The 20034-nt window shown below is 43.5% G+C and overlaps 2 protein-coding genes across 2 annotated transcripts in view; both read left to right on the forward strand.

Annotated features, from left to right (window-relative positions):
* The window catches only part of LOC136397438 (putative ATP-dependent RNA helicase DHX57), a 28506-nt gene extending 18838 nt beyond the window's left edge, over positions 1-9668 (forward strand). Inside the window, exons 7-9 of the mRNA XM_066371944.1 lie at positions 1899-2033; positions 6092-6292; positions 7951-9668. Coding sequence (XP_066228041.1) covers positions 1899-2033; positions 6092-6292; positions 7951-8094 — 480 coding nt within the window. The 3' untranslated portion in view covers positions 8095-9668. The remainder of the gene's footprint in view (positions 1-1898; positions 2034-6091; positions 6293-7950) is intronic.
* SRSF7 (serine and arginine rich splicing factor 7) overlaps positions 1-20034 on the forward strand; it is an 87861-nt gene that overhangs the window by 34306 nt on the left and 33521 nt on the right. The gene's annotated exons all lie outside the window — the stretch shown is intronic.

Raw genomic sequence — 20034 nt, forward strand, 5'->3', positions numbered from 1 at the left:
CAAAATCAAACAGGTCAGTGCTTTGACCTACAACCACCTGTGGCCCTCCTTCCGGAAACCTCTTTGTGGGGCCCTTTGGGTTTTGGCATCTGGTCCTTGTGAAACTTAGATTTGAATTTGTCAGAGTACTGAATCATTACTCTTTTAACTTTTTGTTAAATGCTCAGTTAACAGCCACTGATTAATCATGGTTCATTTTCTGGTCAGTATGTGCATGCTTTTCAATCATTTGAAATTTACTTCAAAAATCATTTGGAGCAAAACTATGGAGACAATAAAAATAAAATCAGGGGTTGGGGGTGAACAGGCAGAGCACAGTAGATTTTTAGGGCAGTGAAAATACTCTGCATGGTTTTATAATGATGGATACATATCACCTTACATATACCCAAATCCATAGAACACACACCCTCGAGAGTGAACCCTAAGGTAAACTATGAATTTTGGGTGATTATGATGTGATAAAAAATTTTTTTTTAATTATAATACTGTTATAAGCCTCCCAAAATGAGCACTCTCACTCTTGGTAGGAATAAAATTGATATACCCTTTCTAGATAGCAGTTTCATTTTTAAGGATTCATTATTAGAAAGTAATTGTATATATGCATAATGATACATCTGGGAGAATATTTGCAATTATAATCTGTTACTATGAATATCTAAAATTCAAATAATAGGGAGTTTATTGGTTAAATTATTATTGATCATTACAACAAGGTACTAATTGCCATTAAGAATTATGTTTTAGGCCCTGGCCGGTTGGCTCAGTGGTAGAGCGTCGGCCTGGCATGCGGAAGTCCTGGGTTCGATTCCCGGCCAGGGCACACAGGAGAAGCGCCCATCTGCTTCTCCACCCCTCCCCCTCTCCTTCCTCTCTGTCTCTCTCTTCCCCTCCCGCAGCTGAGGCTCCATTGGAGCCAAGATGGCCTGGGCGCTGGGGATGGCTCCTTGGCCTCTGCCCCAGGCGCTGGAGTGGCTCTGGTCGCGGCAGAACGACGCCCCGGATGGGCAGAGCATCGCCCCCTGGTGGGCATGCCGGGTGGATCCCGGTCGGGCGCATGCGGGAGTCTGTCTGACTGTCTCTCCCCGTTTCTAGCTTCAGAAAAATACAAAAAAAAAAAAAAGAATTATGTTTTAGGAAAACATTTTAAAGCAGGGATAAATTTCTTAATATATTTAGTTTCAAAGGTATATTTATAGAAAACAATTCTATATTAGTTCCAATATCTATGTATATTTTTAATTATATTGTTATGCTTTTCTATATATATGAACATAAATCTGGCAGAGAAAACAGATATTTATCAAATATTAATGCTAGTTATTTTAATTATGTGATTACAGGAAGTCTTTATTTTCTCATTTCCTAACATGTTATTTGTAAAATAAACATGTATTATTTTTGCAATATATGTATAACTCATATATGTGTTTACATAAGTTTTTCAGTACTTTTTCAAATGAAATAATCTGTTTATTCATAGAATATTTTTTCCAGTCATAGAATTGTTTTTGCTGTTGTGAAATAAAATTATTTGGAATGTGGGATCGGGATTGGGACTGGGGTTGATAGTCAACAGATTCCTGGTCCAGTGTTGCCAGCTGGGTCTCTGCATCTAATCATAACTGCAGAGCGGAAATACCGACATAGTTTCGCATCCGTGTGGCTGGCGTGCAGTTTAGTCACCCAGTGCTTCTGCACCTACATTCACACCTCTTGATGGTGTGAAAAGAAAAGAAAAAAAATACACTTATACGACTTTCAAAAGGAAATTAAGAGAGAGAAGACGCAGAAAAGGCATTCATTCAAACAAGACTGATTTTGTATGAAGGATCCCATCCTACAGTGGAAATATACATATTATATATCTATTTTTACAAATACCTATCATTTAGGTGAAAAGCCCAGAAGGGAAATTTCAGAAGACCAGTACTGGAGCTGTCAGAATGCAGCCAAAATCAGAGGAGCTGAAGTTTGTCACCAAGAACGATGGCTATGTACACATTCACCCTTCATCAGTGAACTATCAGGTCAGAATGGCGGGGTGCACTTCTAGCTACATGTGGCAGGTCTGGGGTGAGAAACATAGCCCTTAAACTCAGCCATACCTTGTTCTGTCACTTGCTGCCCCAGCGTCCCCACTGGCAGGGGGAAGGTTGAGTGAGTATAAACAGACTAGAAATTGGTCCGTTTCTGGAAAGGTTTTCCATTTTCAAGAAAAGTCTCTCGGATGCAAAAAAAAAACACAACTGTTCAAGACTTCTTTCCTATGTAAAATTATTTCTTTAATTTTTAAACATTTTAAAAATTACAGTTGACAGTCAATATTATTTTTTATTAGTTTCAGGTATTCTGCATAGGGGTTAGACAGTCATGTACTTCACAAAGTGTTCCCCGATATTTCTAGGCCCCACCCGGCACCATCCATAGTTACTACAATATTATTGACTCTGTTCTCTATGCTGTACTTTACATCCCTGTGATTGTTTTGTAACGACCACTTTGAACTCCTTGATCCCTTCGATGAAATTGTTTCTTTGCATCACTGAGTCTGTGCTTGCCAGGCAGTGACCTACATTTGCTGATCCCACATCCTCAACTCCCTTCCTCCAGCTGCTGCTGTGAGGCGCCTGCCCTTGCCACTCCACCAAACTCATCAGAAGTCACGAGTGACCTCCAAGTTGTCAGACCCAGTGAAATGTCCTGGTCCTCATCCTACTTGACTCCCACATAGTATTTGATATTGCTGACCCCTCCCTTCCTTTTAAAGCTATCTTTGATGGTTTTTTTGGGTTTTTTTGCTTCTAAAACATTACTTCTATCTCTCTGATCTTCCTCTATCCCCGTTGCTAGTTTCTCTTCCTCTGCTTTGAAACACTAAACGCTGGTTTGGTCCTTAGTCCTTGTTTTCTCATGCAGCATACATACTCTTCCTGAAGCTCCAGACCACGACATCATGCTTTTAACGACAACCTCCATGCTGATACAGACCCCCAGGCCTCTCACTCCAGTCCTGGGGTTTTCTCTGAGCTATATGCCTTCTAGGCACCTCACACTCAAAAGCTGCACAATCAAACTCATTATCTCCCAGTTCACTCTTCCTTTCTGTGTTCCCTGTCTTGTTGAAAAGCACCCTCTAAATCAGACCCTGGAGTGACACAGACCCTGCTTCTTTCAGACCCTTGCTCCAGCCCAGCTGGTCACCAGGTCCCAACAAGCCCTCCTTCTGGCATGTCTCCGATTCACCGGCTCTTCTCAGCCCCACTGCCATTTCCTCAGTTCAAACACCAGACTTCCATCGTTTGCATGAAGTGCTCTTCTGATGCTCCCTCTCCAGCCTTTCACACAACTGCTGCCAGACTGCCTTTATGCAACATGCATTCGATCATGTCGTTCCCTTGCTTGAAACTCTTCACATCCGGCATCTGCTGCAAACTTCAATATGACCTTTCACATCTGGCCCCTTCTTATACCATGTTCCCCTCAGCTCTCCCTCTGTCATTCTTTATGCTCCAGCAACACGAGATATCCAACAGTGTCCCCGACACTGTGACAAAGGACATTGTTCTCTGTGCCTGGCATGACATTATTATTCCCCGGCAGGTTCTAACTTATCCTCAAGCTTCCATTAAATACCACTTCTCCAGGGCCCTTCTCTCTCTAAGTTGTTCTTTACTTCTGTTCCACCAATATATAGTGTGCATTTGTTCACTGTTGTGCTCATCACATTGTTTTCTGGTTTATGGTGTGCCTCCTTTATGTTACTGAGATTCCTGAAGACAGGAAAACTGTAATTATTTGACGTTCTTGATGTCTAGCATGGTGCCTCACTGAAAGCAGACTCTTGATAAAGCTCTTAGGAGAAATGAAGAAGAAAAAGTGGGAAGGAGACTAGAGAGAGAGTATGAAGTGTCAGGGCTTTGAGCCCGCAGGAACTGCTGAGCAGAGTCAGCAAAGTTTGAAAAGGGTCACCTCAAATAAGCTCAGGAGAGTCTGAGGGTCTGAGGTCATCTGTCCTCTCAGCTGCACGTGTACTTAGGAACCAAAGCCTGGTGTGGCCCTCGTGCAATGAATGCACGTCACCTGTGCAAGCATTAGGTGCACTCGGTGCCTTCGAGCTTCCCTCCTCTGAGCCAGGCGCTGTTGTCGGCCACGGGGGACAGCAAATGTGCTAGACAGACAAGGTCTCTGACCTCAGGGCACACGTGTTCCAGTCAGGAAGACCAGCAAGAAGTAAGGAACCAATCTCAGTGAGGCAGCAAATGTTATAAAGAAAAATAAAACAGAGATTGAGAGTGACAGGAGGGCATCTGTTTTACGTGGAGTGGTCAGGCAAGAACTCCGTGGAGCAAACATTTGAGCAAATCCTCAATGCAGTGAAGGGTGAGCCATGCGGGTATCTAGAGAGGACATTCCAGGAAAGGAAGTGCAAAGACCACAAGAGGGGAGCATACTTGGCGTGTTCCAGGAAACGCAGGCAGGCGGTCGGTGCGAGTGCTGTGGGATGATGACAGCCAGGGCGGAGGTGACTGGGACGAGCAGGCAGCGGTCAGGCCACGCAGGACCTGGTAAGCCATGCTGAGGATTTGAGATTCTGTCCCTGGGAGATCACTGGAGGATTTTGAGCCCTAGCTGGATGTATGATTTTTTTTAAATTTAATTTTATTTATTTTTTTAGAAAGGAGAGAGAGAGGGAGAGAGAGAGAGAGAGAGAGAGAGAGAGAGAGAGAAAGAGAGAGGAGAGAGAAGGTGGGAGGAGCAAGAAGCATCAACTCCCATATGTGCCTTGACCCAGGCAAGCTCAGGGTTTCGAACTGGCGACCTCAGCATTTCCAGGTTGACACTTTATCCACTGCGCCACCACAGGTCAGGCCTGGATGTATGTTTTTGAAGGATCTCTGTGGTTGCTGTGTGGAGAAGAAACTAAAGATGCAAAAAGAGAAGCAGGGCGAGTACTTAGGGAGCCTTTGCAGTGGTCTGTGTGACATGACGCTGGCTTGTGCAGGGGTGGCTGTAGAAGTGGTGAGAACCTGTCAGTTTGTCACGTGTATTGAAAATAGAGTTGACGGGACTCAGTGATGATGTAGATGGAGAGGGAGGGAAAGAATTACCAAGGGTGGCTCCTAAATCCGGGCTTGAGCAGCCGGCTGAAGAGAATGTCATTTACTAAGAGGGTGAACATTACATGCAGGAGATCAAGACTCCTGGCCTGACCTGTGGTGGCGCAGTGTATAAGGCGTCAACCTGGAACACTGAGGTCGCTGGTTCAAAACCCCAGGTGTGCCTAGTCAAAGCACATATGGGAGTTGATGCCCCTTGCTCCTCCCCCCTTCTTTCTCTTTCTCTCTTCTCTTTAAAATGAATAAATCTTACAAAGGAAGAAAAAAAGTCTCTCCTCTCTAAAATGAATAAATAAAAAATTAAAAAAAAAAAACCCTCGGCCCTGGCCGGTTGGCTCAGCGGTAGAGCGTCGGCCTAGCGTGCGGAGGACCCGGGTTCGATTCCCGGCCAGGGCACACAGGAGAAGCGCCCATTTGCTTCTCCACCCCTCCCCCTCTCCTTCCTCTCTGTCTCTCTCTTCCCCTCCCGCAGCCAAGGCTCCATTGGAGCAAAGATGGCCCGGGCGCTGGGGATGGCTCTGTGGCCTCTGCCCCAGGCGCTGGAGTGGCTCTGGTCGCAACATGGCGACGCCCAGGATGGGCAGAGCATCGCCCCCTGGTGGGCAGAGCGTCGCCCCTGGTGGGCGTGCCGGGTGGATCCCGGTCGGGCGCATGCGGGAGTCTGTCTGACTGTCTCTCCCCATTTCCAGCTTCAGAAAAATGAAAAAAAACAAAACAAAACAAAACAAAAAACTGAAAAACCCTCAAAGCCTTGGTGTAAAAAATAAAAAGAATTCCTTTTAAACATCAGAAGTTTGACGTGCTTATTAGGTATCCCAGTGGAGATGTCAGCTAGGAAGTTGCATGTACAAGTCTGGAGCTCCAAGGAAAGGGAAAGGATGGAGATAATTTTGTAAGTCATCAGACAGGTGGAATTTAAATCCGTGGGACAGTGACATCACTGTCATCATCTCAGGTTTTTGCTCCAGGTCAGACACTTTGACAGCCCCTACCTACTATACCACGAGAAGATCAAAACCAGTCGGGTGTTCATCCGCAACTGCAGCATGGTGTCTGTGTACCCGCTGGTCTTGTTCGGAGGAGGCCAAGTGAATGTGCAGCTTCAAAGGGGAGAGTTTGTTGTCTCCTTGGATGATGGTTGGATTCGTTTTGTAGCTGCTTCCCATCAGGTACAGTATAAAGGGATCTGTCCTGTGAGCCTCAGATATGAAGGGCTTTCATGTTATGAAGTATTGGGCATTCCTTCAGGGACCAAGGACAACAAAGCTCATTAAGAGAGAATGATGGGTCTGCAGTGAGACACCATGAAAGACTGAGGCTGAAGGGAGAGGCCAAGCCTGGGGACTGAGTAAGACTTCCCGCAGCATGGTGGGAGGGGAAGCCCAGGATTGCCTGGCATGAAAGAGTCAGGACAGAAGCTGTGGGTAGATGTTGGACCTTCCTAATTGTTATGTGAACAATGTATTCACCAAAGAAAAATCGGAAAATATAGATGAGTAGAAATAAATAAAAATCACCCTGATTCTACTACTACCATTTCAAAAAAATAGGGAATAGATCAGAATTCTTTTCTTAGGTCTCAGCTACGTTCTCTGTGGAGTCTGAAGGAGACATTTACGGGGGAGTATATCTATAAGAAAAAAAATTCCGGCCTGACTAGTGGTGGCACAGGGAATAAAGCGTCTACCTGAAACACTGAGGTTGATGGTTTGAAACACTGGGCTTGCCTGGTCAAGGCACATATGGGAATTGATGCTTCCTGTTCCTCCCTCCATCTCTTCCTTTCTCTAAAATGAATGAATCTTAAAAAAAAAAAAAGAAAGTGTGACCAGGCAGTGGCACAGACTGAGACTCAGAGGATCCAGGTTTGAAACCCCGAGGTTGCCAGCTTGAGCGTGGGGTCACTGGTTTGTTTGGTTTTTTTTTTTGGTTTTTTTTAGAGACAGAGAGAGAGAGAGTGAGAGAGAGAGAGAGAGGGATAGATAGGGACAGACAGACAGGAATGGAGAGAGATGAGAAGCATCAATCATCAGTTTTTCATTGCGACACCTTAGTTGTTCATTGATTGCTTTCTCATATGTGCCTTGACCGTGGGCCTTCAGCAGACCGAGTAACCAGCGACTTTGGGTCCAAGCTGGTGAACTTTACTCACACCAGATGAGCCCACGCTCAAGCTGGCAACCTCAAGGTCTTGAAACTGGGTCCTTCCGCATCTCTATCCACTGCGCCACCGCCTGGTCAGGCTGGGGTCACTGGTTTGAGCATTGGATCATAACATGATCCATGGTCACTGGCATGAGGCCAAAGGTTACAGGCAAGGCCATTGGTTTGAGCACAAGGTCATTGGCTTGATCAAAGGACCACTCGCTCTGCTGTAGCCCCCCCCCCCCATCAAGGCACATATGAGAAAGCAATCAATGAACAGCTAAGGAGCCTCAATAAAGAATTGATGCTTCTCATATCTCTTCCTTCCTGCCTGTCTGTCCCTCTCTCTGTCTTTCTCTCTCACATACACACACACACAAGAGCAAATTAAACCTTCCAAATTCAATCTTTACATGAGATGTGATAGAAAAGCCTTTGTGTGTTGATCCCCATTTAGTAGTCCAGAGTTCACATTGAATTTTCTTATTGTTGCATCAAGAAATTTTAGAAGCACTTTTAGAATGAAAATGCATTTAGTTTCTACCCCTCCCCACCCACTAATGAAGTTAAAATTAATACCAGACATCTAGAATACTGATCATCATAATTGGGGCACTTCCTTTAATAACCTTCCCTCCCCTGTTGGTCTGAGCACTGCTCACATTGCAAACTTTCATTTCAGGTCGCCGAACTAGTCAAGGAACTGCGCTGTGAACTTGACCAGCTCCTGCAGGATAAGATAAAAAACCCGAGCATGGATCTGTGTACCTGTCCTCGAGGGTCCCGGATCATCAGCATGATTGTGAAACTTGTCACCACGCAATAAGACTAGTCTTAGGAGAGCACTGCCCTCGCCTGCTTCTTGTTCACCTGGGAGACAGCAGCAGCTCTGCCTCGAACTAAAGCCCTGCGCTGGACTGGCCCTGAAGGAGCCAGGGCGCGCACTGCTCTGTCCGCTGGGGTGCCCCATGCCCGTAGGGACGTTTCCTAGGTTCAGTAGTTCCAACGAAGCAGTGGGCACTCCCAGCACAATTTGGAGTGCCGTGGTAAGACAGTCTAAAAACCGCCTTACCTGTCTTTCCCTATGACCGTCCTGGAATGAATGAAATATGCCTTATGACACAAAAGTGAATGTTTAATACAGTACGATTATTTTAATCTATGTATTATTTTTCTCCTGCATTTTACTGAAGTGAGATGGGGGCATGAGGAGAAGCACTAATTGTTTTTTCTGTTCATTTGGGCTCAACTGAGAGAAGTCAGAACAGAGAAGAAAAAATAGTCATGTGAGCAAGAAAAATTAAAATTCCATTTTAGGTTGTTGGCGACAGAGTAAACTTGATTTGTGAGGGATTTTTCTTTTTACTCATTCAAGGTAAGCCTTAAAAAACAAACTTAATGACCTCTCATTTATTATTAAAATGCAAGCTGGTCTTATCTATAACTCTCTGATTCTTAAAAGCAGAACAGTCTGGATGTCTTTATTTTCCTTTAGGTTTTCCATTTAGAAATCTGTGCTCTCTCATGAACTCACCCGCATCTAATGGCCACATTTCACATTACCCAAAGGGGAATTTTAATGGTGTTCTCAGAGCAGAGTTGGCATGGCTGAGGTAGAAGTTGCCATGCTAGTGTCAGATTTACAGCCATAAAAATACCTTCCATGAGACTGCTTAGGCTAATGGAGCACTAGCATTTTGAAGAAGAACGAGTACACTTACATTTTTCATGGACCTTTATCAGTGTGGTCAGCAAGAATCCCGAAGAACTGAGTGGGAAAGATGCTTGTGTTTGTCTAGCCCCCAGGTAGAGTCACTACAGGTTTCATACTGTAGATGGAATTCAAACTAATTGAGAAAATCCATCTCAGTGAAGGGTGTGCACTTCTTAAGATACTATTTTAGTTGTTTCCGGGAAACCTCTTAGACTGCCCAAGATGATCATTATCAGGTGTGGTTAAGCTTCAGTGCACTTGGAGCTTAGACTGTAAGCAGTGTATTTTCAAGGCATTAATGCGTATTACTTTAAGTAAAAGACATACATATGCATAGCATATAAAATATGCAAGTCCTGACTTTGCTATTGAAACAAGGCTGATTACAGAAGTGATTGGGCTGGGACATGTAGGAGAAATGAGGAGAAAGCTGCACTAAACCTCTAAAAAGGGTTTTTAAACCCGTTTTGACTCTTGGTGCTATAGTGGAGCTCATGCTGTCCTACCTGGAGCCGGGGGGACTGAACCCAGTTTGCAGCCCAATGCAGGGTGGGAGGAGCCCTTCCTGAGCTGGTTTCTTGCGGCCACATAACAGATGCACAAATCCTGTCATCGTTAGAGATGTGCCAGTGTGTTAAGAAGGTTGGGACCCTTGACTGAAGGCACAGAATAAGAAAATCGTCACCCCCTAAACTATTTTTTTTCCCATTTTTCCGAAGCTGGAAACGGGGAGGCAGTCAGACAGACTCTCGTATGCGCCCAACCGGGATCCACCCGGCATGCCCACCAGGGGGCGATGCTCTGCCCCTCTGGGGCGTCACTCTGTTGCATCCAGAGCCATTCTAGCACCTGAGGCAGAGGCCACAAAGCCCTCCTCAGCGCCCGGGCAATCTTTGCTCCAATGGAGCCTCGGCTGCCGGAGGGGAAGAGAGAGACAGAGAGGAAGGAGAGGGGGAGGGGTGGAGAAGCAGATGGGCGCCTCTCCTGTGTGCCTTAGCCGGAAATCGAACCCGGGACTCCTTCACACCAGGCCGATGCTCTACCGCTGAGCAAACTGGCCAGGGCCACCCCCAAAACTATTAACATTATGAAATATGAAGTAAGATTATTTCTTTGTGATTAAAGGTCAAAATGCAGTAGAGTATTTCAATGTGAAACTAGATTTCTAAGCCCCAACAAGATGGTCAGCATTTAATGTTAATTTTATGGAGAACTCTGTAAATGTTTTCTTAAATGTTTGTTTTACTGGATTCTAGTTAGGGAACAATATTAATAAAGTACTTGCTATGAAATTAGTCTGCACACTGTTTTGTAGTATGTCTAATTGAGAAGTTCTCAGAAAATTAGAAGGTCTAAACATTCTTATAGAGGCGATAATAGGTTGACAGTGTTAGCTCTGTCTTCTTCCTGCCTGAGTTTATATCTGAGTATTGCAGCTCAGCCTTCCTGGCAGGCACTGAACTTTGGTCTCTGTCCTCCCATTCTGTCATCTGATCTGAGAAGTTTCGTATATCAAAGCACACAGCCTGTGAATCTGTAGGCATATGGTAAACTTTCTTTTTTCTTTCTAGCCATTGTTTATAAAATGTTCCTAAAATAAGATCTTGTGAAGTACTTTGTAAAATTACAGTACAGTAAATGCCAGCATATCAGGACTGAGAGTGCGTTTTTCCCACTGAGCCCTGGCTGGCTGTGTGGGGACTACAATGAGAATCAGTGTTTAGGATAATGAATCGACATATTTCAATATGGCTAAATATAATATACTAACATAATAATAAACTTTTCAACAGACGTATTCAAACAGCGAGGCGTTTTATTATTATTTCCTATGCAGAATATGCAGTTACTGCTACTCCTTCAACATAGTTTTTACTGAAAATGGCCCAAAGGACTTAATTTCCTTTCATGTTGAATGAATTTAGTTGACAAAGAACAAATGATCCATGGCTACTTTTTTTCCTACAAAAATGAAAGACAAAATAACTTAGCCAAAAAGACTCATGTAGTCCTAAGAGTCCACTTTTAGCAAGTTTCACCTTATTCCATCTTTGGGTTTCAAATGTATTAAAACAAAAGTGACTGTTAGCCTTTCAAATAAGACTTTATTTGTCCAGAGAACTTGATTAACTATAATAAGTACAGGACCTTATCATGTACAAAGACTATAAAGACATTTCCTTCTTTATCATTTATACTTTTTGTTTGTTTTAAACTAGTAGTTCTCAACTGGGGGCAATTTTACCCTCCCATGGACATGTCATAATGTCTGGAGATGTCGTTGTCATGACTGAGGAGAGAGAGTATTCCTGGCATCCAGAGGTTAGAGACCAGGGATGCTGTAAATATCCTGCAACTGCACAAGGTAACCCCCAACAAGAGAGTATGCAGTCCAAATGTCACTAGTGCCAAGGCAGAGAAAACCTATATAAACAAAATGATAGGTGAGCATGTAAAGTCTAGCTACTACTTATTATTCAAATATAAATTATGCCCATGGTTGTCTCTGAAAATGGAAAGATATTTCCATTAATGAAGGCAAAATATTTTTTTGCCAAATCAACTCTAATAAGCATGTCCTATATGAATGTTATCAGAAATACAGAGTACTTAAGAAATTGAGAAAATAATATGTATGAACTGGAAAAGCCATGCACAGATGGGTAGAGATATCTTTTCTTTAAAAGATGTCCTACCACCCTGGCCAGTTGGCTCAGTGGTAGAGTGTCGGCCCAGCATGTGGAAGTCCTCGGTTCAATTCCTGGCCAGGGTACACAGGAGAAGTGCCCATCTGCTTCTCCACCCTTCCCCCTCTCCTTTCTCTCTATCTCTCTCTTCCCCTCCCACAACCAAGGCTCCATTGGAGTAAAGTTGGCCTGGGCACTGAGGATGGCTCCATGGCCTCTGCCTCATGTGCTAGAATGGCTCTGGTTGCAATGGAGTAATGCCCCACATGGGCAGAGCATTACCCCGTAGTGGGCATGCTGGGTGGATACCAATCAGGCGCATGTGGAAGTCTGTCTGCCTCCCCTCTTCTCACTTTGGAAAAATAAAAAAATAAAAATATCCCACCATTAAATTTGGTTTCATTTTTTTAAAGCACTTATTCTGAAAATGTGAAAATAAGTTAAAACATGCCTTTTGAAGATGTGACTTACATGTGACACTAATATTGCTAACACTTCCAGTTTAAAACTCAAGTTCTCACACTTAGGTCCACATTAATATGTTTAAAAAACACATACACCCTTACCTTATCTTTGTGTTATCTTAACAGAGTCCAACCTAGAAGACTTTGGCCAATATACTAAAACACAAATAAGGTTAAAAGGGGGTGGTTGGAAGTATATAATTCTAAGGGTATATGACTATAAAATGTTGAAAAATAAACATGAAGCCTCATTAGGAACTATAATTTCTAGGCTTATTAACCCTATAGTTTGAACTGCAAAAAAATCTGTTTTAAGATTTCATTATTAGTAAGATTACCAGATTGAATATCAAAGACGTGTTATGTTCTTTAGAAGACAGGTGTCTACAAATCAGGGGCTGTGCTATACAATTGTCACCAAGGGACTATCCCATTTAAAGAGGAAACTAATCCACTGATATCGACCCAGCACAAAACACCCTTCTGTGTCTGAAATTCTCCTGTGCACTGTCCTATTTAAGCTCCAGCTGTCCCCATTATTTCTAGCCCACAAATCTTTATACCATCCTTATCTACAGTAAGAATGGCTAAGGTGGCCGGTTGGCTCAGCGGTAGAACGTCGGCCTGGCATGCGGGGGACCCGGGTTCAATTCCCGGCCAGGGCACATAGGAAAGGCGCCCATTTGCTTCTCCACCCCCCCTCCTCCTTCCTCTCTGTCTCTCTTTCCCCTCCCACAGCCAAGGCTCCATTGGAGCAAGGATGGCCCGGGCTCTGGGGATGGCTCCTTGGCCTCTGCCCCGGGCACTAGAGTGGCTCTGGTCGCGGCAGAGCGACGCCCAGGAGGGGCAGAGCATCGCCCCCTGGTGGGCAGAGCCTTGCCCCTGGTGGGCGTGCCAGGTGGATCCTGGTCGGGCGCATGCGGGAGTCTGTCTGACTGTCTCTCCCCGTTTCCAGCTTCAGAAAAAAAAAAGAATGGCTAAGGCTGGATTAATTGAAGCATGCAATCTGATTAGTTAACAGGAGGCCATTTGTCCAGTTTATAACTAATGTGTGCTACATGTCCAGTTTGAGACCTATATTGGGACTGCAGAAATTCCTTTCACATTTATGCAATAATATCAATATAAACAACTTACTTTAAACAAGTTCTATGTGCCAGTTGTGTTATGAACTCAAGATACAAAGATAAATAGGGACACAAGAAAAAGATGATAATAGAAAAAGTTTACTTTATTTAATCATTCAGGAAAATAATATCCCCTTTCAGGAGCCTGTGAAGGCTCTAAAAAGGCTGGATGACTATATGTTGAAATTAAAAGAAAAGGTGTTGATGGTTTTGATCAAGTCTTTTAATTCTGCTTTTTAAGACTCTCATCTTGTTCCACAATTAGAAGGGCTTCCATAAACCTGTGAGTAACTTTTGCATATCACTGAAGAAGAGGCTGTAAGGAATAAATGTATGACCTACTCCCTCTTCAAAATGTACTTGGGCAGCCCTGGCCGGTAGGCTTAGCGGTAGAGCGTTGGCCTGGCGTGTGGCGGACCCGGGTTCGATTCCCAGCCAGGGCATATAGGAGAAGCGCCCTTTTGCTTCTCCACCCCCCCTTCCTCTCTGTCTCTCTCTTCCCCTCCCGCAGCCAAGGCTCCATTGGAGCAAAGATGGCCCAGGCGCTGGGGATGGCTCCTTGGCTCTGCCCCAGGCGCTAGAGTGGCTCTGGTCCCCCTGGTGGGCAGAGTGTCGCCCCTGGTGGGCGTGCCGGGTGGATCCCGGTCGGGCGCATGCGGGAGTCTGTCTGACTGTCTCTCCCCATTTCCAGCTTCAGAAAAATACAAAAAAAAAAAAAAAAAAAAAAGTACTTGGGCAATGTAAAGTAAAGGAAGAGGAACTCAAAACTGTTTATGAGAAATGAGTTCAGCATGGCTGTGGGACACAAGATCAATATATAAATATCAACTATTTCTGTATACTACCAATCAGTAATTCAAAGATAAAATTAAGAAGACAATTCCACTCACAATGGCACAAAAAATGCCTAGGAATAAATTTAACAAAAGAACAAAAGATATATAAGACTTATACATTAAAAACTATAAAACATTGTTTTAAGAAAATTAAAGATATAAATAAATGAAGAGACATCCTAGTTCATGGAAGACTCAATATTAAGGTGACACCTTTCTTGCAGTTGATCAGATTCAACACAATCCCTATCAAAATCCCACAGGCATTTTTTTCCAGAAATTGACAACCTCATCCAAAATCTATATAAAACTGCCAAGGAGCCAGAATATCAAACAATCTTTTAAAAGATCAAAGTTGGAAGTCTTACATGCATAGATATAAAATTTTACTTTAAAGCAGGGGTCTCAAACTCGCGGCCCGCGGGCCACATGCGGCCTGCCCACCAATTTTGTGCGGCCCGCAGACTAATCCACGAAGTTTGATTAGTCTGCAGGCCAGTCTGTGGGCCGCACAAAATTGGTGGGCAGGCCGCATGTGGCCCGCGGGCAGCGAGTTTGAGACCCCTGCAGTTTAAAGCTATAGTAATCAATACAACTTGTTGCTAACACAAGGACAGATATATAGAGCAATAGAACACAACTATAAGCCCAGAAAGAGACTCTTAAATTATTATCAACTGACATTAAACAAAAGTGCCAGACAGTTCAATGAAGAAAGTCTTTTCAACAAATGGTACTGGATTAATTCCATATCCTCATGCAAAAAGATGAATTAAGGCCCTTACTTCATACCATACACAAAAATTACCTCAAAATAGAACATAAACCTAAGTTTAAAAGTTAAATTTTTTCTTATTTATTCATTTTAGAGAGACGAGAGGGGGGAGGAGCAGGAAGCATCAATCTCATATGTGCCTTGACCAGGCAAGCCCAGGGTTTCAAACAGGTGACCTCAGCATTCCAAGTCAACACTCCATCCACTGCGCCACCAAAGGCCAAGCCATTAAGGGTTAATTAAAACTTTTAAAAGAAAACAAAATCTTTGCCTGACCAGGCGGTGGCGCAGTGGATGGAGCATCAGACTGGGATATGGAGGACCCAGGTTGCCAGCTTGAGTGCGGGCTCATCTGGCTTGAGCAAAAAGCTCACCAGTGATAGATATGTGTATTCCAAACTGCCCTCTTGATGTTCGGCTTATCTGTCAGACTTCACCCTTACTGGAGTATTGCCCCTGAGACAGAGGAATTCCAAAAACCTGACAAGCCGAACATACCAGGACTTTTGATTCAACACCCACATGCTCGAAGCCCCCCAAGGAGGAGCATTCCGGACATACCAGGACTTTTGCCTCAGTATCCCCTCAGGCTCTCCCAAACACTATATAACTCACCTCTAGTCTGTAACTGGCACCCTTCTCCCCCTGAGAAGTGCCCAGCAGGGTTCCTTTGTTCCTTTCAATAAAGCCTGTTACTCTGGTCTTTTCGGACTCCCATGGATTTCAACAACCAGCTTGGACCCAAGGTTGCTGGCTTGAGCAAGGGGTTACTGGGTCTGCTGAAGGCCCGCAGTCAAGGCACATATGAGAAAGCAATCAATGAACAACTGAGGTATTGCAACGAAAAACTGATGATTGATGCTTCTCATCTCTCTCCGTTCCTGTCTGTCCCTATCTATCCCTCTGACTCTCTCCTTCTTCCTGTTAAAAAAAAAAAAAAAAAAAAAAAAAATCTTTGTGACCTAGGGTTGGGCAATGAGTTCTTAGCTATGGCACTGAACATATGAGCTATAAAAAAATGTTTTTGGTAAATTGTAATATGCCCATTTTTTAAACTTACATAGTTCAAAAACATAATTAAGCCCTAGACAGAGAGATGCTCAGTTGGTTAGCACTGTCCCAATATGAAAAGATTGTGGGTTTAATTCCCAGTCAGGGCACATACAGGAACAGATCAATGTTTATCAATAAATAAATTTTTTAAAAACATAATTAAGAAAATAAAAGGCGACTGACCAGGTGGTGGTGCAGTGGATAGAGCGTAGGACTGGGATGCCAAGGACCCAGGTTCGAGACCCCAAGGTCGCCAGTTTGAGCGCAGGCTCATCTGGTTTGAGCAAAAGCCCACCAGCTTGAACCCGAAGTCTCTGGCTTGAGCAAGGGGTTACTTAGTCTGCTGAAGGCCCATGGTCAAGGTATGTATGAGAAAGCAATCAATGAACAACTAAGGTGTCACAACGAAAAACTGATGATTGATGCTTCTCATCTCTTTTCATTCCTGTCTGTCTGTCCCTATCTATCCCTCTCTCTTCTGTGTAAAAAAAAACAAAAAACATAAAAATATAAATAAAGGGAATCATATAATATGTGACCTTTAAGAAAAATAAATAAATAAAAATAAAATAAAAGGTGGCCCTTGCCGGGTAGCTCAGGTAGTTAGAGCATCATTCTAATACACCAAAGTTGCAGGTTCCATCCCTGGTCAGGACACATACAAGAATCAACCAATGATAAATGCATAGGTGGAACAGTAAATCAATGTTTCTCTCTCCCTGCCTCTCTCTAAAATCAATAAATTCATTTTTTAATTTTTTTATTAATTTTCAGTCACTCTTAGAGAAGGGGGAGAGAAAGAGAAGGGGAGAGAAGTAGGAACCGCTGATACATGCTACAACATGAACTTCAAAAACATTATACTAAGTGAAAGAAGCCAGACACATCTGTATGATTCTACTTACATGAAATGTACAGAAAAATCAAATCCATAGATACAGAAAGTAGATTAGCCTGGGACTAAGGGTGGGAATGGGAATTGACTACAAATGGGATAAGGGATATTATAGGATGATGAAAAGTCGTGATGGCTGCAAAACTCTAAATTTACTAAAATCACTGAGTTATATATGTCTAAAGTGGATAAACTTTATATGTGAATAATACCTCAATAAAGCTCATTTTTAAAATATGTATGAAGATACCTTTAATTACTAAAAGAAAAATAGTAACTTCACACTGGAGAAACCTGAGACACCACCTTAACTAAGTGATCACAGTTAACATCACCAGAAATGGGACAATTAATATCATGTGCCCCTGAGATGATATACAAGAGGAGCACACTATCATCTCCAATGCATACTGAACTGAATCATAAAACAAACAAAACAAACCAGACAAGCCAAACTGAGGGTGACTCCACAAAATAACTGGCCTGTATTCAAAAATGTCAACATCACAAAGGACAATAAATAAAATATTAAAAATAAAGAAAAGATTTTAAAAAAGATTTAATTTCGTTTGAACAATAAAATCCAACTTTATAATAATAATAAAAGAGGCAGAAGAAAACTTACGGAGATGAAGGATTGCTATGGCATAAATTGTGGTGATGGTTTCACAGATGTATCTCCAACCTATTAAATTGTATACATTTAATATGTACAGTTTTTTATACCACAAAATAAGTGGTTTTAAAAAATGCATTGTATTTGGTAGTAGAAGCAATTAAGTATATTAAACCATAGTCCTTGACTGCTGATTTATTCTAAAATGTAAGCATGAATTATAGTAATCCTTACTCCTGACTCTAGCATTCTAGAGTCTGCTTCAAGGCATCATGAAATTTCCACCAGCTCTCATCAAATAAAATGAATGTGAATGTTTTAAATCTTTTTTTTTTTAATTGAGAGGCAGGGAGGCACAGACAGACTCCGGTATGTGCACCGACCAACTGGGATCCATCGAACACGCCCACTACCAGGCGATGCTCTGCCTATCTGGGCTGCTGCTCTGTTGCTCAGCAACTGAGCTATATTAGCACCTGAAGCAAGGCCATGGCACCATCCTCAGTGCCCGGTGCCAACTTTGCTTGAACCATTCGAGCCATGGCTGCAGGAGGGAGAGAGAGAGATGGGGTGGGGGAGAAGCAGATGGTCGCTTCTCCTGTGTGCCCTAACCTGAAATTGAACCTGAGACTTCCACACGCCCAGCCAACGCTTTACTGCTGAGCCAACTGGCCAGGGCCGTTTTAAATCTTTCATTAATATATTTTTTTAAACTTGTCTGACCAGTGGTGGTGCAGTGGATAGAGCATCGACATGGGACACTGAGGTCTCAGGTTCGAAACCCAAGGTTGCCAGCTTGAATGTGGGCTCATCCAGCTTGAGCACAGGCTCACCAGCATAAGCCCAAAGGTTAGCTTGAAACCCAAGGTTCCTGGCTTGAGTCCAAGTCACTGGTTCGGCTGGAGCCCCTGCGTCAAAGCATGTATGAGAAGCAATCAATGAACAATAACGTGCTGTAACTACGAGCTGATGCTTCTCTCTTCCTGTCTCTCTCTCCCCCACTTCCTGTCTCTCTCTTGCTTGCTCACCAAAATAAATAAAAATAATAGCTTTTTAAAAACTTAATTCATAGAAAAACCTATTTTGCTATAACGTCTAGGGACAGGTGGAGAGATTTAGGAAATCAGACAATGAGATAGCGAGAAATCAGGGCAAAGGTTGGAAACTTTGCTCCAAAGGGACCAAAAAGAACTCAGTGAAAATCTAACAACCTTTGTTTTGAAAGGTATCCTTGGGGCAAAGGAGGTGAAACGGCAATAGAGACTCTGAATGGGGCATGGGGGCTCAATGTGTATGCGTGTAGGGGTTGGGTGGGGGTGTTACATTGCGTGGGACACTTGAAACCATGTTAACATAATAAATTTTAAAACTTTAGAAAAAGGTATCCTTGATACCCAATGTGTTCAAAGACTGCCCAGCTACTGCCTCCAGCTGGCAGGGAGCAGAGGCAGCTCTGGGAGGAATCTTCCCTGGGCATCTGGAACCAGAGGAGGGATCTGAAACAGTTGAGCTAACTCCTGGGGGAGAATCTTAGCTGAGGAAGGAGCGGGACAACTCCCTAAGCAGGCAGGATTCTACGGCAGAGCCAGACCACTTAGCCTCTTCAGCACGCACATTGTTCAATCTGTCTCCAGCTCATTAGCCAGACAGCAAATACACTTACACTGTGCCTGGGCCAAGGACTGAGCCCCACTGAGGGACTGAGCCCCACTGAGGCTGAGCAGTTTCCTACACAGTTCACTCTCGAGGCCTCCTCAGAATGTCACCGTCTTTTCCATGCTAAATTTAGTTTTATTTCCCTTCCCCTATTTACTTTCAGAAGACATCCAGGGTCACGGGGAGAAAGGATGTGCACTAAATTTCATTTATAGTATCATGGAATTTTAAAGTTGTGAGGGAAGGACTTCCTGTAAAGGGTCCTATTCTTCTTAAATATAAGCCGTATAATTTCTGTTGTAACACTCAACTCTGCCATTATGGCACATAAAATGTAAACTGGTAGGTGTATTCCATAAAAACTTTAACACAGGTAGCAGACTACATTTGTCTCCAAGGGACTAAATTTTGTTAACCCCTATCCTAGGGAGTCAGGGCCTTGGGAGTTCTAATCTAGTATGACTATGTGGTCATTCTAGGCATGCCCATGAAAAGTAATCCCAACTAACAGCCTGAGGAGCCTTTCTAGGCCAGAAACCTCCTTATGGAGTGCTGGGCCTGACTGGCTTCCACGGGACAGGTGCAGCGAAGCACAATTCCTGCACCCCCTGTGAAGCCTAACCTGGGAATAGGGACTACAGGCAGAGAGCACCTCAGTCAGAAGCCTGGGCTGACAGCACCAGGCAAAGAAACTGAAGTAAGTTCAGGGGCAGAATGCCTGTCACATTTACCTTTCTCCTCAGAAATATCACCTCATTCTCACTTTAAAGGCGTTGTGAATTATAAGCCTTACATGTTAAGATTTTTACCGCCTAACCAGGCAGTGGTGCAGTGGATAGAGCATTAGACTGGGATGTGGAGGACTCAGGTTTGAGACCCCGAGGTCACTAGCTTGAGCACAAGCAACCTGGTTTGAGCAACGCTCATCAGCTTGAGCCCAAGG

The sequence above is a fragment of the Saccopteryx leptura genome, chromosome 3 (genome assembly GCF_036850995.1).
Source record: "Saccopteryx leptura isolate mSacLep1 chromosome 3, mSacLep1_pri_phased_curated, whole genome shotgun sequence".
NCBI classification, from domain to species: Eukaryota; Metazoa; Chordata; class Mammalia; order Chiroptera; family Emballonuridae; genus Saccopteryx; species Saccopteryx leptura.